The sequence below is a fragment of the Mus pahari genome, chromosome 2 (genome assembly GCF_900095145.1).
Source record: "Mus pahari chromosome 2, PAHARI_EIJ_v1.1, whole genome shotgun sequence".
Classification (NCBI taxonomy): domain Eukaryota; kingdom Metazoa; phylum Chordata; class Mammalia; order Rodentia; family Muridae; genus Mus; species Mus pahari.
The window spans coordinates 15,322,498-15,332,654 of record NC_034591.1 but is presented as its reverse complement, the minus strand read 5'-3'; the positions used below and the strand labels follow the sequence as shown (position 1 = coordinate 15,332,654).

The 10,157-nt window shown below is 45.6% G+C and overlaps 1 protein-coding gene across 9 annotated transcripts in view; it reads right to left on the bottom strand.

The window, feature by feature from the left end:
* Window positions 1-10,157, bottom strand: part of Magi2 (membrane associated guanylate kinase, WW and PDZ domain containing 2) — a 1,405,204-nt gene that overhangs the window by 41,764 nt on the left and 1,353,283 nt on the right. For 4 of the 9 annotated variants that reach the window (XM_021191616.2, XM_029534897.1, XM_021191618.2 and 1 more), the window contains one exon: window positions 5,395-5,483. The exons of the other annotated variants lie outside the window; for them this stretch is intronic. In XM_021191616.2, the coding sequence (XP_021047275.1) occupies window positions 5,395-5,483 (89 nt within the window). The remainder of the gene's footprint in view (window positions 1-5,394; window positions 5,484-10,157) is intronic. 9 annotated transcript variants of the gene reach the window in all.

Here is a 10,157-nt window from a genome sequence, read left to right as displayed (position 1 = left end):
TCTCCTCTCCTCTCCTCTCCTCTCCTCTCCTCTTCTCTTCTCTTTTCTTCTCTTCTCTCTTCTCCTCCACCTCTTTCTTCTCTCCTCCTTTTCTCTACCTTTCTACCCACTTCGCCGCTTCCCCCCCCCATTCCCTCATAATAAACCTCTCCCACGTGGAATACCTTGGCCTGGTCTGCTGCTTGATTTATCCGCTCAAAATATAAAATACACTGTACACATGTGTGCATGTGCACATACACTGTACACATATGTGCATGAGCACATACACTGTACATATATGTGCATGTGTACATACACATTTGAGTAGGGAAGTCGGGTAAGGTAGAACTGGGCAGCTAGGAGGTTGATGGTCTCACAAGAAACATTCAAGGAATGATTCAAGTATGGTTCTTTAGGAGGCAAGGTCATGAATAAAAACTTGAATACAAGAAGCTACCCAACAGGTACTAGCAAGGTAATAAGGCTTTGGTATAAAGAAAGAGACAAAAAAACCAAAACAAAACACCTCCCAATAAACAATAAACTAAACAACCCAGCATCAGTGGGCATATGCATGTGCATGTGTGCACATGTGTGTATATGTGCATGTGTGTATGTGTCTGTGTGTGCGCATATATGCGTATGTATGTGTGCATGAGTGTGTGTATATGTGTTGAATGGGAAGACAGCTGGGGACCCTGGAGGAGCAACCAGAGGTTCTAACCCGCTGATCTGTAATGTTGACTCTTACAGAAAGGCCTGAGGGTTAAAGACTAGAAGCGGTTGCCATGGCAAGATGGGTGATCCTTGGGAAGACTCTCTCCCCTTTAAAATGGTCTCAATGGAATTTAGATTTTAAAATGCAGCTTACCACAAGGAAAGAGACAGTAGCGAGAACACTTTCCTTTTCAGAACATTAACCAGGGAAGTAGCGCAGTGTGCAGGTCCAATGGGGGTGTGATTAAGTGTTCTTCCTATAGATTCCTCAGAGAGCGTTTAATGAGAGAATCGAGATGTTCGTCACCCCTGCACTCTGACAGACTAGGCAGAAAACCAGGAACTGCTTTTCATGATTGGAGCAGCAGGAGGAGCCTGGCTTCCTACGGTGCAGGTCACCCCACACTGGCAGGATGGGAGGCAGCCTGTGCGAATGGTCTACAGTGAGGTCTGTGGTGTGAGGACAGGCGTTTCCCACAGTGTTCGCCATAGCATGCATTTTGAGCTGCGTGCCTGGCTTTGATCTAACCCAGGGAGCAGTGCGTGGTTGTAATTCTTAGGGAGCCACTGCTCATCTTCCAGTTCTCTCCCCAGCCTAGTCATGGTGGAACAGCCACTTTTAAGAAAACAGATTTAATGGTAACACTTCTTCAGTAGAGAGTTCTACCTAATCTTTTATTAATTCTGTGGGCATTTAATACAGTGTAGTCCTATTATACTCTTCTCAGTTCTTCCCCGACCTTCTGCTATATCTGTCCCTCCCTCCCTATACCCCAAGCTTCATCTCCTCTCTCCTTTAAGACATTTAATAGTCTTATCAACTCCAATTTGTGCTGTCAATATAGATGCAGGGCTATCTATGAGACTGTGGCAAACTGGCCAGGAACCACACCCTTAAAGAAAAACTGTCTCCCGGCTCCCCAGAAACTGCCAGCTGTCCATTGCTCTCCAGTCAGGGGTAAGGGCTCAAGAGTCCCTTCCCACTGCATGCTGGGATGCTCGCTGGCTTGCTATTGTGCGCAGGCAATCACAGCTATGTAAGTTTATGAGCACAGTGATCCTGTCACCCTCCACTCCTCCCTCTGGGCTTTCTGTCCCCTGCCCTCCCTGTGGGTCGAGGAGGGGTTCGATGTAGATGTCCCATTTGTGGCCAAGAACTCCCTAAGTCTCTTATTTTTCTGCACTCGGAGAACAACTAGCTTTTTACCTGGACTCCTGTAGGCACTTCTCTCAGCAGCCCCTAAGAACCTCCCTTGTCTTCAGTATCACGTTCCTGCCTCTTAGGCTGCTGAAACCAAGGGACACCAAAACCTGCCTCCTTCACTTGCCCTAGTTTCTTGCCTTTAGCTGACTTTAAAGACTTCACATTTTGGAGCTCACACAACTGAGTCCCCACTTGCTTGTCTGTACATAACTCCTCCTCATTTTCTTTCTTTCTTTTTTTTTTTTTTCTTTTTTCCTTTCTTCGTCAGTGGGGATTTAAAGTAGAGCCTCACAAATACCAGGCACATGCTTAGCGCCAAGCTATATCCTTAGCCCATTTTTACTTTTTTAGTTAGGATCTTTTTACATTTCCTAGGCTGGACTTGAACTTACTCTGTCTGTAGCCTTGAGCTCATGTTTATCCTGCCTCAGCCTATCTTGGATTTGGAGAACAATGATCATCTACATTAGTTTTCAGCATTTGGGACCAGTTTGGTCAAATCCACTTGGCATTAGAACTATAGAAGCCCTTACATTATGATGGTGCCACCATTTTCTACATGCGCTTCATATGAAGAGTTGTGGAGATTAATTGCTGATGTATGGACTGCATCACCTCCAATCACCTTTCTCTATGCCTTAAGTCACCTTGCCTTTTTATGCTATAAGTGTCTCCAAACCCTCTCCTTGGCTGGCTCCCTCCATACTTGGCCAGCTGGGAAATAAACTTTGTTTTGAGCTGCTTGTCTTTTCAATGTGCAAATGTAATATCCAAAATAAATTCAAGACTACCCAGTACCTTCCCCTTCAAAAGGACTTTTGAAACTGGACTAGCAGGACAGGTACAGAGTCCGATAAAAAGCGGGCTGACTAAACAATGTAGAAACGTAGCTTTAACGGTCAAAATTACTAAGCTTCAAAAACAAGATTAACAATTCTCCTGCCCCGCCTCACACTAAAAACCTCAAGGACAGACAAAATGAGAGTCACCCTATACAAACCAACCAATGTCTGAAAAAGTTATTGGCTACACCAATTAAAATACGCCAAACTACCCTTGTGCCTATATCTGGCCCTTACAAAGTTATAAAAAGTGTGTTCTTCCTTTGTTCTGGGTCTCTCCTCCAGCCTGCGTGCTGAGAGGGGGTCCCTAACATGTTGGATAAGTAAAATCCTCATGAGTTTTGCAATGATGGTGGTCTCTGTGGTCTTTGTGTGAGTGAGGGTCTTTTTGACAAGCTACAACACATACCATGTGCTGGATAGAAAAGGCCTGGTTCAGTACTACTCCCATCCCTTGGGCATTACCAACTTCTCCTTGCCACGACTGTCATACAGACTCTATGTCTGTAATGTACCTCTTGGGAGCCCATCCTACTCCTGGGCACTTCTGTTCTCCTGAGACCCCCCATACCTTCAGGCTCCACTTCCTGAGGGCTGTACTCACTACCCTGTTTCAGGATCACCTCATGTGTCTATCCGACTCCTGAAACTCAAGTCCCAAGCAAACCCCTTAGTCTGCCCTCACGCTGACTCCCTCCTTCATGTCTGTTGCTCATCTGCTTTTACTGCCTCCATCACTGAAGCATGAAACCATCTACCAAATGCAGACTCAAAGTGCTGCTCCCATACCTCCAGGTCCCCCTCCTTCCCCTCCCTGCCCTGGAGGCCTTTTACCATTTAGCCTGTGTGGCCTGTGAATACATTTTCCTGGCTCTGTATTAGCTGTTTCTTCTACTTTGATACAGGCTGACATCTCGTTCACTCAAGTGGAACTGCATATATCACTGAAGGTCCAAGTAAGATGTCACATCTCAGGTAGAATGTTCTGGAAGTCTTCCAAGTAGACTTCACAGAACACAGTGACTACACTCCCTGTCTTCCCTCTTTCTCCCATGCCAGGTTGTGATGGTGACTGCGAGCTCTCTTAGTCATCTCTGTATCCTTAGTAAGGATGCAAGTGCCTGGGGCATATGAGGTACTTAACACAGCTGTGGAGTTCCTCCTGCCCAAACAGGGCTTGGATTCAGTCTCTGCTTATCCCCAGCCCTCTTTCTCTTCTCGACTCAAGTGGGTTGGCATAAGCCTCTTTATTCCCGTGGGTTATATTGAGTAAACCATACAGGAAGAACAGGCTTTCTTTTGTTACAACAGGAATCCATTCTCTGGACACTGGAGTAGGTGTCTCCAGTGATAATTTCATGACCCTACTACACGGCAACTTCCTGCTTTGTGCTCTACCTTTGATTTCCTGATTAATAAGTGATCCATGAGAGACAGGCACTTCACAGAGATGATACAGTTAAAACTTCTTTTTGATAGACATCTTCCAAGAATGACTGTGATAGGGCACATGTGTATAAGTATTTGTATCCGTGTAAATTGCTGGTAGGCTAATTAAATTATACACGCTAGCGAATAGTATCATCTTCCATGTTAAATCTAAATCATTTTTGGATGATAATTAGCAAGAACATAGAGGACTGGAAAGTATGCTTCATAAAGAAGTCAGAGAACTAGCTTAAAAGAATTTGGCAGCGAGATGCTTAGCCATGCCCGCAGCAGTATAAACGGGCAGAGTCAAACCAGAGCTGAGATGTATGTCATCGTGGGTCACTCTTACATGGCCACCTGTGGGGACTGAGAGTGAGCTTTAGTTGCTGCTAACAAGTCAAAATGACATTTTAAAACCCCAGCCCAATTAAAGTGAGGCTCCAACCACAGCCCTGTAAGACTTGCCAGTGGGAACATGGACTGCTCAGGCAACTGTTTGTTGCTTGACCCATAGTTACAAGGCTGCCATCTACATCCTGTTTATGTCTGTGGAACATACTTTTGCTCTCCATAAGAATTTTCACCAAATGTTAAACTGACACGAAGTCACTACCTGGAAATATTCATTTAGAAACAGTGAAGTAATGTCTGGATGTAAACTCAAGACTGGTTCATAAATACTCACAAGTACTTTTTAAAAAAATATTTCCAATTAAACATGGCGCACCACAGAGTATGGAGGAAGGAAGATCAGAAGATCTGGGTAGTCCCGACTGCCGTAAAGCAGGCTGGGAAATACTGTTGATGCCAGGTAGAGTCCAGAGTTCTTAGGTCAGAGGGTCTGCTAACAGCGGCTCTGTCTATCTCATAAAGGGCTGCATCGGTATATTTGGCTTATGAAAAACTAAAGAGACATCCAGGAGGTCCAAGTGTGTGTGGGGCAGAACTCAGCAAACGCAGACTCTGTTGATCTGTCTCAGACATTTCCTCCCATGAGGGGCATCCTAGACTGATCTCCCTAAAGTGTAAGGTATCTCAGATTCTCAGGAACCCTTAACTGCAGCCTTATTACTTACAAGGTCTCAATTACAAATGTTCTCCAGAGTTCTAGCAGCAATTAGACAAGCTACTATGAAAGAATGCATTATACATCAGTTAAAAACATATGCAAACCAAGCATCATTAGAGAAAGATAATATCCATGCAGAGTTTACAAACCGTGTCTTTAGGGTGGCCCAGTAAGTAGAAATATGGGGACCCATGCTTGTCACTTTTCATGCACATGGAGAGGCTGGAAGGTACCATTCCTAAAGGAAGGGGAGGAACAGCCTAGGACCAATCATTAGAATTAACAGAACCAGAGACAAAGACATTATTACTGTTAGAGTCAAGATTGCTTAGTATGTTTAGAGCAGTTGAATAAAAACGTCCTAGGCAGTAAGAATAAACACTTTAAGTAAGCTAACCCTATCAGGCATGCAACAAAGTGAAATTAGTGAAAGACCAAGCTATACGTATATTTCAAGAGTAGATTTTTTTTCCCCAAAATATTGAGGGCATCCTGAGGTGCTTCTAAGGAGGCACAAATATGGATAAAATTTGAACTGGCAATGCCAGAGTTCTTACAATGTTTATTTTTCTCATAATAATGGGTATCTTAGTGATATCAGCTGTCATTTGAGAATCAGTTATAGTAATTGTTTCTAAATTTAAGAAATTGTAAGATATGGGCATAGAGTTCCTGTATTCACATTTTTATTTTCTAACTTTCTAACGTTCTAATAAATCCTTACAGCTCTTGCCTATAGTGCTCTGTTTATTTACATTCAAAGTTTATAGCTGACTTGCTGGATATAATTGCTTTCTACGAAAAAAAAAAGCAAGGAAAAAAAAAAAAAGACTGCAGCACATTGGCCGTTCCACACCGCTGCTCACCGGCTTGCCGCTGTTCTCCAGCCGGCCTGTAACAGCAGCGAATCAGCCCATAAGCCCTTGGTTTTGCCAACTACAGCTGATGGGCTGGGCTGTAGTTCTTTACCTGCACAGTCATGGCCACTAGAAATTCTAGAATAGTCAGGTTGATAATCTCCAAGGTATAAGAGGCCCCATAATGCCTGCTCGTGTGCTGTCTGCTGACATGGTGTGAGAGATGGGTATGGCTGGCTATGAGGTTAATGCTGTCCAAAGGACTTAGTGCACAGAGCTCAGACATGTTGTGGCTATTGTCATCTTTGTCAAAGACCTCTGATGACATCCCCTGTGTACAGCTCACTCCCTCCATGGGATCTGGCTTCCCCATACAGAATGAACCAGGACCCCGCATTGGTTTTGGATTGTGTGATGGGAGTGTTTTATCCAGCATTTTATGTGTATGGAAGCAGAAGAATACAGCGGGAGACATACCTAACGCAGTGGGTTAAGTACAGAGAAGAACCTTCCTGTGGTCAGGGAGTCAGTGCTTGACAATGGATGCCATAAGTGGAAATTAAATTTCAGGATTTACTAATTGAGTTCACCATTTAGCCCTGCCAAGAAGCAAGTAATTTTGTGTGGAAATGATCAAGCTGCTTCAGTGTCACACAGAGAAGGCTCTCGCTGGGTTTCAAACATGGCCTTTAGTTGGCTTGGAAACATACGTGCTAGCTAGGCCCAGAAGGTGAAAGAAAAGAGCCAAAAACATGGCAGGGTGCACCACTGTGAAGGCAGGAGTGGGAGCTGCGGGGAGATGTGAAGCAGAGCTTTGCACACCGTGCGTGCGAGGAATATCGGTGCACCTATCATAACAGGCTGTGCCCAGCTCTAAACCCCACCACACTGGCATCGGCTGTGCACACATTATAGAGTATTCCACCAAGAGACTAGGGATCTTCCTGAAAATAGAAAAGCAACCAAGCAAGGCCCAAGACACTAAATGGTTAACAGCTGTCCAGTGTTGAGAGCTTGCGTTTGTCCCATTAAGTTCTTTTTGTCTAAGCAGTGTGTGGAAGAATATGTGGCTCTCAATAGTTTAGGAATTTTCTTAAAATTAGACTATATAGTTTAGGCCCAGAGTAAGGCATTGCATGATTTTTATCTTTGATCCCAATCGAAGGAATTCAGTTCAAAAGAAACATTAGGAAGTCTTTGTAAGGACAGGACATGAAGGCAGCTCTCAGAGTTTGTGGATGACAAAATTCTGAGGGCAATGTGAACGGTGCAAAGAGAAGAGTTCCCAGGGGTCAGAAGAGGGCGGCAGACATTGCAGATGCCATTATCCATTTGTTCCAACCCAGAGAATAGACAGTGCTGAAGGTGAACTCCAACACCATCAATGGCCATCGGGTTGCAGTGATGTGTGGGTTCAGCACCTGTAACAAAGAGCCAGAGTGATGGGCCATGTGTCTGGACGGGGCCAAGAAGTATATGGGAAGTATTTGTACTTCTCTTTCAAATTGTCTATGTGCTGAAATGAATCAAAAATAATAATAATTTAATGTTAGGTCGGCAGCTCACTTGGCAGAGTTGCCTAGTGTGCGCAAAGCTCTGTGTTTAATCCCCCAAACCGCATAAAGTGGTGTGGTAGTGCATACTTACAAACATCTGGGAGGCAGAGGCAGAAAGATCAGAAGTTCAAGATCATCTTTGCCTATATGAGGAGTTCAAGGCCACTTGGGCTATATGAGACCCTGAATCAAGAGCAGAGTAAAAGACCGAGGGGCTGGAGAGAGACCCCAGCGGGTAAGAAGACGTGCTTTGTAAGAGGGGAGACCTGAGTTTGGATTCTGGCTCCTGGTGAAATGCGAGGCATGTCTGCAGTGCCCCTAACACCCTGCCCCCACACCCTCCCTGCACTCTGTACTGGGGAGACAGGAATGTTGCTGGGGCTTTGGGGCTGCTAGCCTAGATCAAAGTTGATGAGAGGCCTGTCTCTCAAAAGTAAGGTAGATCAGGACATCGGGTGTTCTCTTCTGGCTCACACATGTACATACGGTCTATGGGTCTCTCTCTCTCTCTCTCTCTCTCTCTCTCTCTCTCTCTCTCTCTCTCTCTCTCNCTCTCTCTCTCTCTCTCTCTCTCTCTCTCTCTCTCTCTCTCACACACACACACACACACACACACACACACACACACACACACAGAGGCTAGGACTCACAGTATTCTGGTTTAAAAATGACCTCTGGCAGGTTTCTGGGCTTTGGGGAACTAGTGCTTTTAAAGACAAGCTTTGAGAGCTGGTATTTGCTGGTTGGTAGTGGTTAGACCCTCCATGAGTGTCTTAAGATGTTGGCTTGGCTTTGCTGGCTTTGCCTTGAGCACCTGGACAGCAGAGCTATGCTGGCAAATTCCTTTAAAAAGATCAAAACCTTTTCTGCAGTGCCTCTATTTCTGGACAAGAGAAAACCAGACAGCTTTGGTGTGCGGCACCAACTCTTTGACCTGCGTAGCTCAGGGGCTGTGCTGGAAGCTTGTCTGGGATCAGCACTCTTGCTTGGGCTGTGAGCCACCGCACCAGAGTCCTCACAGGCAGAGTCCTCAGTCACTCTCAGACTGACAGAAAGGCAAGAAATAGAAAACAAAAGAACAGTGAGAGAAAATTCGTGTGTGTGTGTGTGTGTGTGTGTGTGCGTGTGCGTGCGCGCGCGCGTGCACGTGCATGTGCATATGTGTGTGTGCATGTTGGGGGTGGCTACAGTGCTGGGGAGGGAACCAATGGCTTCATACATGCTGGGCAAGCACTCTCCCAAGGCATTATAACCTTAAACCTCCCCGATTGCGTTTTGAGACAGGGTCTTCTCAAGTTGCTCATGCTGGCCTTCTGCTTTAGAGCCCCACTGGGCCTTGAACTTGTTATTCTCCTGTCTCTGCCTCCAGAGTAGCTGGGATTATAGCCTGGTGCCATCAGGCCTTCATTCATTTTTTTTTTTTTTTCTCCTACCAACAAACATGGGGTTTTCTAGACCTCTGTCTTGGTCTTGCTTGTGGTCTCCTCTTCCTACCTCCAATTTCCCTGCCACGGAAGAAACCTCTTCTGGAGCTGGGGACCTCCGTGAGGCCCAGCACACAGCTCAGTGTTGAGGAGTGTTCCCACTGAGCTAGCTGCCTCTGCTCTTGGACTTGTGGCATCGGGCTCAGCTTTATCCAGAGGCAAGGACCCTCAAGTATGCTCTTCCGGGTGGGGTGCTGGGCAGGAGGGGTCTTTAGCTTTTCCAGTACACCTGTGGGGGTTCTTTTCAAAGGGGCTTGGCCTTGCAGTGGTGCTGCCCTGTGTCATTATATCCCAGAGACTGCCACAAGGCTGCAGTGTGAGGCCCATGCAGGTGCTTTATCATTTTCTCTTACTCAGCACGAGGTGTTCCTGAGTGATTTGTGGAGGTGCCCATGGAAAAAGAGGATGCGCTCAGCCATGGATGCCAGAGGATGGAATTAGATTTGAGAATTTATTACCGGCAAGGCACTCTTTGCCCTATAGAGAAAGCAGGTGAACTGTACAAAGGCGTTGGATCCACCCATGGCTCCAGAGAATGCCACCTTGGTGTGTCAGGGGAAGCAATGGCTCTCCTATTGTCTGTCATCATGGGGCAGAGGAGCACACTGAACCCCAGCACCTGGTATCAGTTTTGGGGGCTCCTGAGCCACAGAGCTGTGAGTTTTGAGCGAGTGGATTGGATCAACTCTGACTCACCAGCTTGGAATTGGTAATTCACAACAGGTCTGGGAGGAGGTTCACCCAGACTCAGCAAGGCCTTCCTTCAGAGAAGGTACAAGTTATTAGCAGGACTATTACAAAGGAAATGCTTAACAGACCAAAGAGGCCAAGTGCTCTTCAAGAATTCCTAATGCTCTGGAAGTGCTTATTAAGTTCTATGAATAATTAATAAGCCTATTTTAGGTGTTTTTTTTTTTTTTTTTTTTTTTTTTTTGATATTTGTTTCTCCTGGGCCTTATCTTCAGCTGCCTATTTGCGGTAGACAGGCCTTTACATGTGTCCTCATCATCTGAGT